The 17,685-nt window shown below is 38.6% G+C and overlaps 2 protein-coding genes across 4 annotated transcripts in view; both read right to left on the bottom strand.

Moving 5' to 3' along the window:
- Positions 1–3,840: 3,840 nt before the first annotated feature.
- Positions 3,841–6,170, bottom strand: LOC149014439 (chitinase-like protein 1). Of its 3 annotated transcripts, none has more exons than XM_089156178.1 (4): positions 6,016–6,170; positions 5,247–5,776; positions 4,887–5,040; positions 3,841–4,615 (listed from the first exon to the last, which is right to left on the bottom strand). In XM_089156178.1, exons 2-4 carry the CDS (start codon positions 5,620–5,622, stop codon positions 4,204–4,206), a joined length of 942 nt encoding a protein of 313 aa, XP_089012304.1. In that variant the 5' UTR covers positions 5,623–5,776; positions 6,016–6,170; the 3' UTR covers positions 3,841–4,203. The 3 variants fall into 3 exon arrangements, with proteins under 3 accessions (XP_089012304.1, XP_089012305.1, XP_089012303.1); XM_089156179.1 differs by having other exon boundaries at positions 5,247–5,737; XM_089156177.1 differs by having other exon boundaries at positions 5,247–5,715.
- Positions 6,171–9,226: 3,056 nt separating this feature from the next.
- Positions 9,227–17,685, bottom strand: part of LOC149014438 (secondary thiamine-phosphate synthase enzyme) — a 31,849-nt gene continuing 23,390 nt past the window's right edge. The window contains exon 7 of the mRNA XM_089155052.1: positions 9,227–9,472. Within this exon, the coding sequence (XP_089011178.1) occupies positions 9,401–9,472 (72 nt within the window). The 3' untranslated portion in view covers positions 9,227–9,400. The remainder of the gene's footprint in view (positions 9,473–17,685) is intronic.

The following is a 17,685-nucleotide window of genomic DNA, read 5'->3' as shown; positions in this document are numbered from 1 at the left end:
TATAAAATTTCACTTGTGCTTGAATATCTACACTCTGATTTGTGGGGCTCTCATAATGTTCCTTCATCCCTCTTGGGTGCTCAATATTTATTGTCTATTATTGATGATTATTCTAAGAAAGTTTAGTTATATTTTCTTACAGATAAATCTGTTGTATTTATTTTGATAAGTTTCTAGAGTGGAAAGTGATGATTGAAAATCAAACTGATAAGAAAATAAAGAAGCTTAGGACTGATAATGGACTTGAGTTTTGTGATGATAGGTTTTTTGAATTTTATAAGAAAAATGGCAATACTAGGCATAGGAGTTGCACCTACATTCCCCCAACAAAATGGAGTTGTTGAAAGAATGAACAAGACTATCATGGATAAGGGTAGGTGCATGTTCATTAAGTCTAACCTAAGTAATAAATTTTGGGTTGAAGCTGCTAGTACCACTTGTTATATTATTAATAGGTCTCTTTGTTCTTCTATAGGCTTTGAAACTCCCAAAAGTAAGTGTTCTAAGGCTAAATGTGATTATAGTGTTCTAAAACCTTTTGGATGTGTTGTTTTTGTAAGGGTAAGTTGGAGCCTAGGGGTAAAAAGTCTTTATTCTGAGGGTATCCTCTAGGTGTTAAAGGTTATAGGTTGTAATGTCTTGAGGATAAGAACGTGATTGTGAATAGAGATATTAGGATTAATGAACTAGAATTTGTTAAGCCTAGGTCCTTAAGTAGGAAGTCTATTACCCAAGACATTGATGATAGTTTTATTGATGTGGAGTTTGAGAGTAGGTCTAGTGTTGAGCTTGATATCCCTGATTTTATTGATTTGAAGTCACCTAGTGGTACTTTAGGCGTTAAACAAGAGGTTGATGAAGAAAGACCCTTACATAATTATCTATTAGCTAGGGATAGGGCTAGAAGAGAGATTAGGAAGCCTTATAGGTTTTTTAATATGAGTGAAAGTGTAGTTTCAGGTTTGGACTTGATTTCTTTTGCCTTTAGTGTTGCTAATCAAATAGAAGCTAATGAGCCTAGAATCTTTAAAGAAGCCCTAGATAGCCTTGAGAGTGGTGAGTAGCTGCTATGAAGGAAGAAATGGATTCTTTGATTAAGAATGAGACTTGAAAGCTAGTAGATAGAATAAATGATAAGAGAGTTATAGGTTGTAAGTGGATTTCTAAGCTTTAGTCTGGGATTCTTGGAGTAGAAAGACCTAGGTTTAGGGCTAGGTTGGTGGCTAAGGGTTACTCTCAAATTGAAGGTATTGATTATAATGAGGTGTTTTCATATGTAGTTAAACACACCTCTATTCAGATTGTCTTGTCTCTTGTTATTATATGTGATCTTGACTTGAAACAAATGGATGTCAAGACTGTTTTCTTAAAGGGCAAACTCGAGAAGTAAATTTTCATGAACCAACTTGAGTAGAAAATATGATGAAAGTAAAGTTTGTTTGTTGTTGAGATCTATATATGGGTTAAAGCAGTCCCTTAAACAATGGTACTAAAGATTTGATGAATTTATGCTTAAGAATCAGTTCAAAACAAGCTATTATAATCATTGTGTATACTATTGTGAATTTAAACCTCATACTTTCCTTTATCTCTTGTTATATGTTGATGATATGCTTATTGTTTGCAAAGATAAATTTCAGATTTATAAACTGAAGAATATTCTTAAATCTAAATTTGAAATGAATGATCTAAGGGTTGTAATAAAGATTCTTGGTGTTGACATATTTAGAGATATATCTAATGGTTTTCTTACCTTATTTTAAGTAGGTTACTTGCATAAACTGATTGATAACTTTGAAAATGCTAATTGTAAAGCTGTTGATTGTTGATACTCCTTTGGGTGCTCATTTTGACTTAAAATCATGTTGTGATGTTGTTGTAATCGAAATGCCCTATCAGACTTGTGTAGGTTCACTTATGCATGTTATGGTCTGTTTTAAACTTGATTTAGCATATGCTATTGGGCTTATTTGTAGGTTTATGAGTAGACCCTGTGATGTTCATTAGACTGCTATTTTGTGGATTTTGAGATATTTGCAAAGTTCAATTAGTTACAAATTGGTATATGATAATGTTTGTGTTGAAAACCTAAATATTGTGGGATATTGTGACTCTAACTTTGTTGTTGATCTTGATAAGAGGAGTTATTTATTTGGTTATATGTTTACCATTCTTGGTAATTTAGTAAGTTGGAAGTCTTATCTTCAGCATGTCGCTGCTCTCTCAACCACTAAGGCTGAGTATATTGCCTTGTATGAGGTTATTAATGAAGCCCTTTGACTAAAGGGTATCCATGGAGAACTTGATTTTGGTGATATGTGTTTTACTATATATTATGATTTTGAAAGCGTTATTTGTCTCTATAATAATAACGTGCTTCATGAATATACTAAACACGCGAATGTGAGATTGCACTTTATTAGAGATATTATCTCCAAAGGTTTAGTGAAGATTCAAAAGATTGAAACCTCTGTCAATCCCGTTAATATTATGACTAAAATAATACCTGTTAACAAGTTCAAAAATGCTTTAAACATGTTGATGGTGCTTATTGCTTAGTTTCTCTTACATTTGTTTTTATTTTGATGAGTTCTTTGTGATTCAAGTAATTATGCACAACCAAATCAGTGTCATGATGGAGGATGTTGGAATATCTCTCTCTTAATAGAGGCATATTAATCATTCTCTGTTCAAGTGATTTTACTTGTAGTTTATGTTCTTTTAGTGTTGTATATTTAAACCTCTTTTTGGGTTTAGGATTTCATGGGTCATTTGTATTATGTGTTGGGGTATTCTCTCTTTGAGTTGTGATTCCTCTCTGGTTCTCTTGCTCTCTGGTTTGAGGCTTGGTGATTGGTTTCTTCTATGATTCGATAGTGTTTTAGCCTTCGGTCTTGGCTTCATGTTGTGCGTGGATGTATTGTTGTTGTGCATGTTCCAGGTGAGATTGTTCTTTGCTATTCGGTTGTGATGTCATCATATCTTCTTGATTGATCCCTTGAGGGTTCGTTTCTATAGAGAGATTGTATATGCTATTTGAAAGACTCCTTGTACCTAACTCTACATTGATTAGTTGTACATGACATCTTGAGTCCCAGGACTCATGCTTGGATGTAGGTCACTTGACTGAACCAAGTAAAATCATTATCTCTTGTCTTTGTTTTTATGCTTGATTGCACTGTGCATATGAGGTTATTCCCAACAATGCAACGCCACGATGAACCTCACTCGTTAGGACTAATTAGAAGCATCATGAACACACGTAGAACCTTTTCGTTTCAGATAAAGGATGTGTTCAATTACAAATTGGAGTCCCACTCCCATCAATCCTCAAATTAAAAAATCCTATTACGATTACGTTTGACCATTGGATCTAAGGATCAACTTTGTTCAAGATTCAACTCAGAATTCTATTTGGATACTGGAAATATCACTGAGCTGAATGAAGTGGCGACAGAGTATTATTACATGTATACTTGAGTTGAAACCTCGAATGCTCAACTCCATTTTACTGGGATAATAAGCTTAGGATGAGCTTTGATGTTTAGCATTATAATGCCGTTCAAATCACATATTATGCTCTTAATATTATGTTGGATCTCTTATAATAATGTAGTCATATATATATATATATATATGAATGCACCGATCATAAGACAACTACCACCTTAGTTTTGTCCCGACATTCCAGCCACTCTGTTTGCAGCCGACCACGCAGAAGACAGAAAATTAAAGAGGGCTAAGGTGGTCAATTATTAGTTACTAACTTCAAGGACCTTAACTTCAAAGTTCAAACTAAAGAAGACTTGACTCCGTGTTACAATAATTGGTAGTAAACGGAAGAAAATAAAAACCTGCATCCATCCTTCTTCCCCTTTATTCACAATCGATCCCTTGGCACGGAAACTCCGACCGAAGCATCAATACAATTACAATTACAATTACAATTACAATTACAATTGGTGGATTCTTCAAATTAACGTGAACCGCCATATTATCTTACATCTTATAGATGTGGAAAGAAAAAACACACAACCATCTCCACCCACTTTATTCACAAATATTCTCTCGGCAAATATGCAAGCATGATCAATAATAATAATAAGATGACAATGGTTTCGAAATCGAGGAGCAGCACTATACTATAATATTCATGTAATTAACGGAGGATTGATTGTAAAAGTAACAAGTGTAGAACACTACTTATGAGGTCGCGGCCGAAGAAGAGGCGGATGGGTTGAAAGCCACTTGTTCTGCACAGGTGAGATTTCCTCCTGCCTGCTCTCGGCCAACCCCAAGCAAATCAAGGTAATAGAGGTAGTGAGAGACGACATTGTTCATGGGATCAATGTCCCCTTGACCACACAACTGATCCCCATAGAGAACGTTCATGGTGGTTCCGAAACCGGGAGTCCGCTTGGCCAAAGTGTCATTCTTGGTGGGCTTCCAGTTTCCAACAAAAACGTCATGGGCGGAGGGCTGCTTCTTCTTCATTGGAGTCATCCACCTCCACATGGCAGCTTGGAAAGCCAGTGTGGCATTCTGCTCCAAGTATTCCGGATGGTTCAGCAGATCCACCTTCAAACCGTCCCCGATGATGCCATAGTTGTAGTTCCTGTATATAGACAAGACACCAGATCAGATCAGATCAGATCAGATCAGATCAGATCGAGGAGTAGCAGTAGCAATTCAATTAATTGGAAACTGATCGATCACTGGAATGTCCCCCAAGATCTAGAAAAGAAAAGGGACGATCGAGATCAATCTATATATATATATATATATATATATATAGAGAGAGAGGAGAGAGAGAGAGAGAGAGAGAGAGAGACATGGAAAGAGAGAAAAACAAATTCAAATTGATTGAACTGATACACCATACATACCAGTAGACGAGCATGGCACCTCGACCATAGTATTCGGCTCCAGGAGTGCAGGGGTATAAATAGTCCGATTTGCAGTAGGACTGACTCGGGCTCATTTCGTGGTTGTAGCAAAGCCCCCACGCCAAGGGACCACCTGTGTCCACTCCAGAACCACCTGAAAGAAAGAAAGAAAGAAACAATCAAACGACAATGGTTTCGATAAGATTAAACAGACAGTTGAACCCAATCCAAAACCAATTAAACCCATCAGCGCCAGAAGATCTCATCCGGCCGATTGGTAATTGAAAACTAGTCAGCTTCAATCAAAGGGAGGGGAAGGAAATCAAACGAAATGAAATGAAATTATATAAGATACTTAACAGGTTGTTTGGCTGCCAACATGCCCAAGAAACGCTGCGACCTCTTTCATCTGCATCAATTTGCCGCCGGTGGTGCCAAAGCCGAGGGGTTGGAAGAGAGTGGAAGCCATGATGAAGGATTGGTAATCCCAGAACCCAACTGCGTGGGCCACCGGTGAATTACGCTTGGAGAAGAGATTCTCGAACTGGTACGGCTGGAAAAAGTCCGATATGGTCAAGTTACAGCAGTAGATCGATCTTTTGCACTCCCACTTGTGGTCGCACAATTTCTTCTTTTCCCCATTCACATTCCCACAAATCGACGCCGCGACCAGCACCGCAACAGCCGCCGTTGCAAGCAACATTCGTCTATTACCAGTACTACTTTCCATGCCCATGCTTCTTCTAATCTTACTCCTCCTGGAGATAACGTGAAGTAGTAGTAATAATGCTCAGGTTGGATTGCGATTCTGCTGCCGCTACAGCTGCAGCTAAAGTAGAAGAACCAACCAACTTTACCAAAACAACAACAAAGCAGCAGAGGACCCAAGGCTCAAATCGCGGACAAATAAACGCATACAATCAGAATCAGCTGGTTGGTATAATTTCTCAAAAAAAAATTAAGTACAACAAAGCAGACGCAGATGGATGAAGATATTGAAACGAAATAGAGAAATAGAAATCGAAAGTCGAAACAGTGAGAAATGCACCCTGCAAAGTTCAAAGAACACAGCACTATATATGAAATCTAAGAAGAGTATGAAGAAACTTAGAAGGCAGCGGTAACTCACAGGAAATCCGATCTTTTTCCTCCACCCCTACCACTCTTGCGACAGTAAAGCCCCGAAGCAGATTCTCTCAGTGTGTCGGGAACTCGGAAGGAGACGAGAGATACTTTAGATCATCAGAGAACAGCTAACTAGGCTCTTTCAACTCCCAGGATTCCCTAGTCCCCACTTGCGTAAACTCCCCCTAACTATCGAAAAATCGAACGTCACGCCATGCGATAGATTGTACAAATACCGATCAACTTGTTCGATACATAAGTAAAACAGCCTGGATTACAGAAAGCTACATCTGACCCGCCACAACCACCACCGACAATCCTAGATAGCCCGTGTTAAACGGTACAACTACATCTGGAGCGGATTCCCGTTGCTCCAGAACCGGGTGTTCATACATTGGGATTGGCCACGAGGGTAGTATAACATAATATCCCTAGCATCAAAAGAATTTTATTAGATTAAGAAATGGACCGTTAATTTCTATTTGGATGAAGGACACGTATCTATCTAGTTATATCTGTTTTTCTTTTGAACATATGATGTGTAACTCACTTAAATTAGGGTGAAACCGTGAAACTCTTGTTGTCACCCTTAAGTAATCCAATGTCATAGTCTTAGTTAGTCTCGGTTAAATGCCAAAACGAAAAACTAAAATACCCTTCAAATATCAATTTCCTAAACTACCCTTTTACCTCATCCCATACCCAACCTTTAGGCCCATCTTCATCCCAAACTTTGCTGGAAACTACTCACCACCGCCGGAAGTCACTACCTTAAATATTGTGAATAATCCAGAATCCCCCCCCCCCCGCCACTCACTGGCCCCACATTACTCTTCCTTTTTATCTCTTCTATTTATCTTCTTAGCATCAATTAGGTTTAGATCACTGGCTCCTATTATTGACGGGTTTGTTGCTCTATCTCATATTCTTTGTTTGTTAGGTATCCTTCGAAGTGAGGCTTCTCATTGTAGTCCAAGAAGGTGACCTCATGTCTCCTTGTTCTTCGTTGTTTCTTAACCCACTCGTATCTCCCCTAAAAAGATTGATCTTGAATTGTTTCTATCATCTCAAGTCACCAAGCTACACTCTTTGTGGTAGAAAGACGAGAAAGAAAAAATGCAAATCAAAAGGATCATAAGGAGGAGAAAGAAATGATGATCACTTCGACAGTTAGGATTGCCGACCGAAAGCTCCTCGTCTACATTGTCTTCCTTCCTTTGACCAATGGGTGAATGTGGGGGGCAGTGGTGGTTATTTGGGGGCGGTGGGGGGTTTACTGGGTGGAGGGGAATGGTGGTTTCTAGGGGTGGTGGGTGGTTTCCAGCAATATGTAGGAAGAAGATGAGGTGAAGGGGGAGTCTCTTCACCTACCTAAGGGTTGAGTATATAAGGAAACACAAGGCTAATTTAATAAACTGATATTAAGATGATATTTTGGTTGTTTCATTTTGAGACTCGAGTGAGACTGTTAGTTGTAAGCATCGTGTAATATTGGATTGATTAAAAAAACTAATTTTCTTTTTATCTAATCTTATATTTTTCTACCAAAAAGAACCAATATTTGAATCGATTATGATTGATCTTAGGTATGCGTTTGGCAAATTTCTATTTTATGAGACCAATTCTTGTGTGAAAACCATTTTTCCATGTTTCTGTGCAATGAAATTGTTCTTTGTTTGAAAATCAACATTTGATAAACCCAGTCTAAAACTATTTCCAGAATACTATCAGAAGAGTTGGTGTTTGATAAACTAGTTCCAATAATAGAAAATAAACATTTGCAAACCATGTTGCTCTATGATAAATCTGATATGAAAAATATGTTTTACTATAAAAATTTACTATTAAAACAAAAAACAATGACTTAAATACGCACACAATAAGGATAAAAAAATCAGATTACAATAAAAAATAATAAAGCAAAAATAATAATATATAAATACAATACAATATCTTTCCACTTTTTAAGATGAGTGAAAGGTATTCAATCAAACAAGCGCTCCATTTTAAGTTACAAAAAATCAAACGACTACAAATCCATGTTCTTATTTAAGTAGTCGTCTAAGGTCGGTCATGTAATTCAACACATTAATGCTTTCCTTTTTCTTTTGAACTAAGATTCGTCGGGCCAATTTACATACACTTTGACTACTCGGAATAGCAATTACATATAATTTAAATATAAGACGGAATTTCACCCCTGATCCCAAGGGATTTGAACTCTGGGTTTTTTATGTTTTGCCAACTGAGCCATACCTTAGGGTTAATACATCTTTTTTTATGAACGATTTTGCCGTAGGTTAAATACCATTGTGGGGGTGAAAGCTAGATTTGGCGTTACACAACATGGTTTGACGTGGAGGGAGGAGTTAAGGGCATTGAATTAGGACAATCTGCACTGGATTCAGGGTTCAGGTAGGCCAGCCTATTTTAACCGACGAGGAAAGGAGTCTTCTCAACGGGTGGGAAGTCCAAAACCAGAAAAAGGTATCAAGTGGGTTTATCGAGCTGAGAATAGAAATCCAACTATAAAGGATCAAGAAATTCAGAGAAGACAAAGGAATTTCGCAATATTGTGAGTAATAAGCATGGTAGAATCAGTTTGCTGTCATAAAAATTTATCCTAGGGCTAGGGGAGACGACCACTACTGGTCAAAATGGGAATGATGTTGTCAACAAGAGACACGAGGTTGTTCATCAAGAAGGTAAACACCATTCTGAAGAACTGCAATCCAAGATCCAAGAGAAACAAATGCACCGGTTCTTATGCAGCGTGAACAGCCACCCCTATTTTCTGTTGGAATGTGAGGACAACTGATGTGAAAGGACAGACACCGGTGAAGAAATTCTGAACATTGCTTCCTAAATGGCTCTCCAAACATCTTCATCCCTTCTGTAAGGAGTCTCCCCTTGCATGGGCCCTGAGGACTTGTGATCCTCTCCACCACAAGTACTTTACTGTATGTAGAAGAAAGGCTGGAGGACCCCAAATGCAATTCAATGACTCCAAACACCATGGGTCTGCAAACAATGGGGCTACCCTCCAACAAAAGAAGAGGTAGATGGAATGGCTTCACCCACCAGGATTCATTAACTGTAGCACTAAAACAATTTTAGAGGTACCAATTCTAGTTGGCAGTTCCATTGCCATCAAATTCAATTTAAATGCTACCCACTCAACCAATATTGAATTGTCAGGACAAAATGGAGCAGCATACCCATAACCCATTTTTGATATTGTAAGCAACTTTGTTTAAGTCCATACATAATACCTTTGAGTTGAAAAAAAAAAACAATTCATACGACGTACAACATAAGAAAATAGAAGTAAAAGTCCTTATCAAAAAAATAAAATAGAAGTACGATCAACTACATATATAGTTTACCATTTACACCCCGTTAAGAGTAACTACAACTTTGCGCGGAGTAGCATGGTCTCGATGCTCACACAACCATATTCCCTGATTAAGTAGTGTTGTGTCAATTCGCTGCTTCTTTTGACATAATTCAATCACACTAATATGCAATGTTATTTCTAAATCAACTGGGTGACATGCATTAATTAGTTTACACATGAACAAGGACAGATACAAAAAAGCACTAGAAACTAAAGACTTCAAATTTCAAGTTAAGGCAACTGCAAATAGCTAACTCAATCCCCCACTCAAGGAAAAAGGAAAAAGGAAAAAGGAAAAAAGAAAAGGTAGCGCACACACTCTGATACGTGCATGGGCTTGCATGCCACATATAAGCCTCAGTGCGTGATGGTAATTGTATGGTTATTCTATTTCTATTTTATAAGTTTGTGTTGAGACTTATTATTCCCATAATCACATGAGAAAGAACATGTTCTTGGGAGTATATTGTTTGTGGGAAGTTACTGAGTGGTGTGTGTCATGAGGATGGGTATGAGTATTGTAGGAGAGTAGTGGAGTGTAACCATCATTGTATTGTTTGCTAAGTATGCGTATGCTATTGAATGAAACTAACAAGAATTAAATCTAATCTCCTCTATTGAGCAGGGAGGTAGTGGTTTCCTCAAGAGAACCACAATCCATGGCAACTTCTGTCATTTACACTCAGTAATTGAATTCTAACCCTTCCCAAACTCTATTTTACCAGTATAGCTAACGCAGCCCCCCCCCCCCCCCCGGGGTTAACAAGGGCTATTTCTTCCAAGACCTTTTAAGATAACAAACGCACATATGACAGGGATTATGAGATGTTAGTTATGGGATATGGGGGTCCTCGTAATATGGGCTGTGTGATGAAATGATTTTGCAAGGATGGATGTGGTTAGTGACTTCTAAATTCTCTGGTTGAATTAAGTGGAATGAAATAGTATCAAGGATGATGGATGTTAATTTAGAGAGTTTCCTTCTCTGGAATCTGGATCCATTTAAGGTTGCAATTTTTCTTCAGGCTTCCAGTTGGTTGGCAGTTCCTTAAACTGAGCTTCCTCGGGGTTGCTCATCAGCTTATTACATTTCTTGCTTCCTGTATATACTTTGATTTTGGTCTATGTGTTCTTCTTCAGGTTTCAGTTGTCACTGTGGCTTTTAGTCCTCTCGGTGTGGCTGGCGCAAATGGTGGGGGGTTTTCCTAGCATGTAACATGGTTGTGCACCTAACATCCTAAGTCGGCATATTTCTAGTTCAGTTTGACAAGCTGATGCAAGCTCTATCTCTTCTTCATCCTCCATGCAGAGGGGCTCGAAGGCTTTACAGTCGCTTATGGGTATTGTTTTAGGCTATCCTAAGCCTTCTAAGGAGCAGATGGTCGAGACACTGTCAAATATTTGGGCCCCTCTTGAAGCAGTGATGATCACTTGTTATGAATAAGGGTAACTTTATGGCTGAGTTCTCTTCTGAGGATGGTTGTAAACTGCTTCTTTCAAAAGGTTCCATAGTGGTATGACAATGCTCTGCTTCACCTAGTCCATCACCTTTTAGAAGATCCTTTGTTTATCCATGAAAGGGAAGCATTACCTATTTGGATCCAGGCACAAGCAATTCCTACGGACTGTAGCTACCATGAACCACTTAGAAGATGATGACGAAGCTGAAAGTGAAATTCTTGGTCCTGTCGGAAAGCTTGGTGATGGTGACTCTAGCTCACCTATGGCAGAGGGATGCAGTTGGGGTCCATGTTAAAACCCTCAAAACCACTGCAAACGAAGGAACAGAGGCTTCAAATCTGGCTTTTTCAATAAGGTCACCTCACTTGGGCCAAGGTTCAATGGCTTCTAAGGATCATGACAATTGTTTAGTTGACTTTAGCACCTTTGGAGACTTCTTTGGTCAACAAGATGGGGCAAATCTTTAAGTTATTAAGCCATTTGTCCCGCAACAGGCTGTTGAGGACCACACTGAACAAAACTTTGAGAACTCGAATGAAGGACGTCCCCACACCACGGCTGGCCCATCTGACACTTTCCTCTCTGATGCTGCTTCCTTGCCTTGTATCAAGAAAAAAGCATTGGTCCTTGAGTCTATCAACAGTTCGTCTGAAGCTGATTTTGTGAGACTTCATTTTATCATGGCTTAATACCTGCATTCGACTCCAAATCTACCTGAATTCTTCTCCCTCCTTGATGCTTGGTGGGACGCTCAAACTCTTGACACTGCTATTGGGCTACCGCATGATGCTTTTCTTTCCTCATCTAGGGTTCCACCACCTTCTCCCAGGATATATGAACTCAATCCTTCTGACCCAATACATCATCACCCATGTTGCAATTACTTCATAATATTCTTTGTTATTTTATTGTTCATCGCAGTCAGACTTGGTGAGTTTAATCACTGCTACTTGAATAGGGATTTCATCCCTTCTCTCTTGTTGCAATTTCTCCATTGTGTTTTGCAAAGTACTTTGTGCATTGTTCAAAATGTTTCGTGTAGCAGATTTCTTCAGTCTGTTTATGTTTGTGATGTTATTCCTTTCCTGGTTTCAATCGCTTTTCATTACGATTATTTAGTCTTGGAATGTAAAGGGCCTTCATGGGAAACTTCTAAGAAATGCTCATCCTTTCATGTTAATGAATATAAGCCTGATGTGGTTTTCCTGCATGGAACAAAATGCACGAATCACGAATCCTTCCCGGTACCTAGCATGGACTACAGTTTTGTGGCATTTATTAGTAGCACAGGCATTGGTGGACCAACTGGGTTATCACCAAAAGTACTGTTCAGTTCTACAAAATTGAAGTTTGTAATCCTTTTATTGGCATCTAGTTCCTGGATGAGGGAGACAAACTACATTGCTTGGTGTGCATGTATGCTCTACCCCATATCTCAACACGTGCAAGTGGTTGGGAGGACTTGCAAGTGTTCTTGGGGACCGTTACTTGTCCCTTTATCCTTGTTGCAACTTTAATGAACTCTTGCACCCCCATGAAAAGTTGAACTCTTGCACCCCTATGAAAAGTTGGGGGCACCCCTTCCCAACCTTAAACTTCTACACCAATCCTCAGTTCTTTGATTGCAGCTTGGAATTTATGTGAACTTAAATCTGTTGGACATTGATTCATGTGGTTAAAAAAAAACCTCCTGGTATCTTTAGGGAACATTTGGACCAAGTTTTAGTCTCATCTGATTGGTTATCCTTTTTCCCCTTGCCAGTGCTCTCAAGCTCTCATTCATAGGGTCAAAGCATAACCCTATTCTTTTAAACTATAATCCCAATCGCAAATCCTATCGTAAACTCTTCTACTTTCAAGAGGCCAGGACTCATCACCCTGACTTTGCCTCTTCTCTTCATCTAAATGGCACTCCACCTACTTTCAAGAGGCCTGGACTCATCGCCCTTAAAGAGTAATTCTGCAGAAGTGGAATTCTGAGGTGTTTGGTCATATTCATTCTCTTCGGTGAGGCTCGTCATATTGAAGATGGCAGGGGATCCCAGGTAAGCTTAATTTTAATTTCCCACCAACTTAAATGGATATTTGATGCAGTGGAAGTGTTTTGGCTCCAGAAGTAGAGAACAACTTACCTTAAAGACGGGACTGAAGTACCAGGTTCTACCATAGCATGTCTAAAAGTCAATCTCCAAAAAAGAAGGATTGAGGGCATCTTAGATCATCAAGGGGTCTATTCACGGATCCTCAAAGGCATGGCACTTGTTTTTGCATCCCATCATGTGGATAAGTTTAAATCATGTAGACCTTTGGACCCTACTTTCATTGAGTCTGTTTGACACTAAGCCTTAGATGAGACTAGATCAATTCTTTTCTCTATGGGCCCTAAAAAGCATCTAGGGTGGATGGGTTTCAAGCCTTCTCTTTTTCCAAAAATTCTAGACCATCCTTGACATTGATTTGTGTATATTTGTTTTTGGTTTTCTCGGACTACTTCCCTCCCCCTGGCATCAATTACTCTCCTTTATGTTTTATCCCAAAAAAGGAGAATGCCACTTCTGTGGCAAAGTTTTGACCAATTAGTCAATGCACGGTCCTGGCCAAATGGGTCGCTAGTAGGCTTAGAACCCTCCTTTCTAGCATTATTTCCTTGTCTCCGAGAGTGCCTTCATTCCTGGAAGACAAATTACTGCTAACATTATCATTTCATATGAAAATTTTCATTTTTTGAACAAGACAAAGGGTAAGTAGGGTTTATTGCGATTAAATTGGATCTTTCAAAGAGCCTATGATCGACTAGAATGAATTTTATTTTTTGGGTTTCGGATCTAAATGGTCATCAATTAGTGTCTACCTCATCTCTACTCCATCTTTTTCTATTAAAATGTAAGGTAGCATTTTTTACTACTTTTTTCAATCACGAGGAATCAAACAAGGCTGCCCACTAAGTCCCTTTTTTCTCATTTGCACCATGGAGGTCCTCACACGGCTTCTCTTTATTTATGGGAATTTGAATGTTGTTAAAGGTATTTGGGAGGCCCGCATGGCACCGGAGATCATTCATTTGTTTTTTGCAATGTTTGGCAACCGAATAGGATCTATCTACTGTCGAAGCCGCCTTGGAACTCTCCTACAATTTTGTCAAGACAACAAATCAATATTGAAAAAAGCTGTTTGTTTTTCAGTAAGAATGTTAGAAGGTCAGAACTCAATCCTTGCTCTACTATTGGAATCTGAAATGGATCCATCAACCAAATATCTTGGAAAGCTTTGTTGATAAATGTGGAGAGAATTTCACCTCGACTGTCCTCTTGGAAGGCTAAATTCTCTCGTGTGCAAGAAGATGCATAATGGGGGACAAAATAGAGAAGATAGAAGAATAAGAAGAAAGAGGGAAGAAGGAGAAATCTGAGAAGAATCAAGCATGAAGAAAGGAGAAGAAGGAGAAAAACACTTATAAGAAGAAGAAACAAAGAGGAGAGAGAGAGAGACAGAGAGAGGGGGGGCTGTTGCAAACGCACAAAGCTCAAGTTTCAATTCATTTTTTCTATTCCATGCTCAATAAGCTAATTACAAGTGTTTAAATAACAAAACAAACATACTTGATATGAAAACAACTATAATAGGACTCTTGGTAATTTAAAACTAACAAAAGACTGATCCTACTTGGACTCTTAGGAATTTAAAACTAACTAAAACTTATCCTAGATATCCTACCCAAATAAAAACTTTGATTACATGATTATCCCAATAATAAATAACAAAATTCTAAATTATTTCTAGAACTCCCACAAAAACAGTTCCTATTTTATCTCCTTGCAAGCTGAAGTTTGGGCCCACCAAATTTGAATCTATTTCCATGCAAGCTAGACTTGGGGCCCACCAAATATGAAATTATCATCTAAGTTACTGTTCACACTATTGTAGCATGAACAATAACTTCTGGTTGTGCTGCATCAATTTCTCCCTCTCTTAAAAAAAAAAACTCGTCCTCGAGTTTCATAGAAAAAATATGTCTCACGATTGGCACCACAAAAAAAGGATTTGATAGGTTGTTGTAGCATTGTTCACAATTACTGAGAAAAGAAATTAGGGGCAATAAAGAAAGGATGAAGAGTAGAAAGATCTCAAGGAGGAGAAGAAAACAAGGAAGAGAGAAAAGAAGGTTGAACAAACGATGAGATAAAAATGAGATCCATCCAGGTTTGGGCTCTTATACCAAATAATGGGGGACATAATAGAGAAGAAAGAGGGAAGAAGGAGAAATCTGAGACGAATCAAGCTTGAAGAAAGGAGAAGAAGGAGAAAAACACTTATAAGAAGAAGAAACAAAGAGGAGAGAGAGAGAGACAGAGAGAGGGGGGCTGTTGCAAACGCACAAAGCTCAACCTTCAATTCATTTTTTCTATTCCATGCTCAATAAGCTGATTACAAGTGTTTAAATAACAAAACAAACATACTTGATACGAAAACAACTATAATAGGACTCTTGGTAATTTAAAACTAACAAAAGACTGATCCTACTTGGACTCTTAGGAATTTAAAACTAACTAAAACTTATCCTAGATATCCTACCCAAATAAAAACTTTGATTACATGATTATCCCAATAATAAATAACAAAATCCTAAATTATCTCTAGAACTCCCACAAAAATACTTCCTATTTATCTCCTTGCAAGCTGGAGTTTGGGCCCACCAAATTTGAATTTATTTCCATGCAAGCTGAAATTGGGGCTCACCAAATATGAAATTATCATCTAAGTTACTGTTCACGCTACTGTAGCGTGAACAGTAACTTCTGGTTGTGCTGCATCAATGCATGTCAACAAAATTAGTTGTCTGCGATTCCATCTTATTATATGACTTGCTTTGCATTTCCAACAAAGTTGCCACTCAATCAATTCCATCTGCTCGAGATTTTGGAATGATCACACAGGTAAGTCCCATAGTACCTCTCTCGTTGTTTGGGACAATGCTCCATATAAGCCTATCTGTAAGGGATGGTTGGGTTTTAGGAAGGCCGTCGTGCACAACCATGCTTTGCTCTTGAAACTCAATTAGATGTTCATTACCAACCATAATGTGATTTGGGCTTAAACCCTCAAAGCTAGGTATTTTAGGATTCTCCCCTTTTATACCCTAAAAATAGTCAAAAGGAAAGGGTCCAAGGTTTGAAATAGTCTAACCTCTAGAAATCCTTGTAAGGAAGCATGATGGGACATGGCGAATGTGTGTAGACTATCGTGCCCTCAATAAAATGACCATCAAGGACAAGTTCCCGATTCCTTTGATCGGTGAACTTCTCTATGAACTCAAAGGGTGCACGATATTTGTCAAAGCTCAATCTATGATCAGGGTATCATCAAATTCGGATTGTTCCAGAGGATGTCAGGAAGACAACGTTCCAAAGTCACCACAATCACTATGAATTCCTCGTGATGCCATTGGGCCTCACAAATGCACCCTCAACCTTCCAATCATTGACGAATTAGGTATTCCATGATTGTTTACGAAAATTCATTTTAGTTTTCTTTGATGATATTTTGGTCTTTAGTAATACTTGGGAAGAACATTTAGTGCATCTAGAGAAGACGTTAGCCATATTAAAGGCTAACAACTTATTCCTTAAAAAGGGAAAATGTCATTTTGGCCAAGAGAAAGATTCAATATCTAGGCCACGTCATTTCAGAAGATGAAGTAATCGTGGATAGAGATAAAATTTCGGCAATGCTAGAGTGGCCTACACCAAATTCAGTTAGAGCTTTGAGAGGATTTCTATGGCTTACAAGCTGTTACCGTAAATTCATGAAGGATTAGGGAAAAATAGCCAAGCCTCTAACGAGTCTACTCAAGAAGGATAAGTTCCCGTGGGACTTGAATGCTGAGGTGGCATTTAATGCGGTCAAGGAGTCGTTGGTCAAAGCCCCAGTACTTGCTCTTCTGAACAAAATCAATATCAAATGTGATGCAAGTGGAGGAGTTAGTGCGATTCTCATGCAAGATTGACCTACACCATATTCTAGACAAGGCATTAAAAGGGGAATAATCTATTATTACCCACATATGAAAAGGAGATCATGGCCCTAGTCCTAGCCATTCAAAAATGGCATCCCTATTTAATAGGGCAACAATTCTTGGTGCAAACCGATCACAGTCTTCAATATTTATAGAGTTAAAGAATCATGTTACCAGCACAACAAAGGTGGTTATACAAGTCGATGAGCTATGCTCATGGTCGAGTACAAGAAGGGGAGAGAAAATCTCGTGGCTAATGCATTATCAAGGAGAAGCAACAAGGAGAAAGAGGGAGAAAGGGGCTTGCAACAAAATAGCAGCTTCATCCTCTCCACTAACTAATTGGTTAGCAACAATTAAGGAAGAGATCTACTCCAATGTGGAAGCCCAACAAAATAAGAAAAGAGTAGGAGAGGGAGGAGAAGCCATGGGCCCTTGGCAATTTAAAGATGCAATTCTCTATTTTAAATTAAGAATTTACTTGCCTCAGGACTCCCATTTGCTTGACAAAATTATTAAAGAATTTTATTCCAAGAGCCATGAAGGTTATCAGAAGACATTCCAAAGAATTCGATCTACCTTCTATTGGCCAAGAATACGAAGATCTATCCAAGAGAAGATTGCACAATGTGACACGTATCAACACCATAAAATTGAGCAACTAACTCCTCCAGGGCTTCTTCAACCACTTCCCATTCCCAAACGTGTATAGAAGGGTATTTCGATGGATTTCATTAATGGGCTTCCTAATGACAAGGGACACACATCTATCTTGGTGGTTGAAGATCGTTATCCAAATAGGC

Source organism: Hakea prostrata, chromosome 5, assembly GCF_041222555.1.
Source record: "Hakea prostrata isolate BN-2017 chromosome 5, UWA_Hpros_2, whole genome shotgun sequence".
Taxonomy (NCBI): Eukaryota; Viridiplantae; Streptophyta; class Magnoliopsida; order Proteales; family Proteaceae; genus Hakea; species Hakea prostrata.
The sequence above is the reverse complement of the archived record's forward strand: the minus strand, read 5'-3'. Positions and strand labels throughout refer to the sequence as shown.

Excerpts from the sequence above, each read along its gene's own strand:
- LOC149014439 (XM_089156178.1), bottom strand. The coding sequence starts at position 5,622 with ATGGGCATGGAAAGTAGTACTGGTAATAGACGAATGTTGCTTGCAACG. Across the intron at positions 5,041-5,246 it reads TGTTGGCAGCCAAACAACCT|GTGGTTCTGGAGTGGACACA; the intron begins GTTAAGTATCTT and ends TCTTTCTTTCAG. Across the intron at positions 4,616-4,886 it reads GGTGCCATGCTCGTCTACTG|GAACTACAACTATGGCATCA; the intron begins GTATGTATGGTG and ends GTCTATATACAG.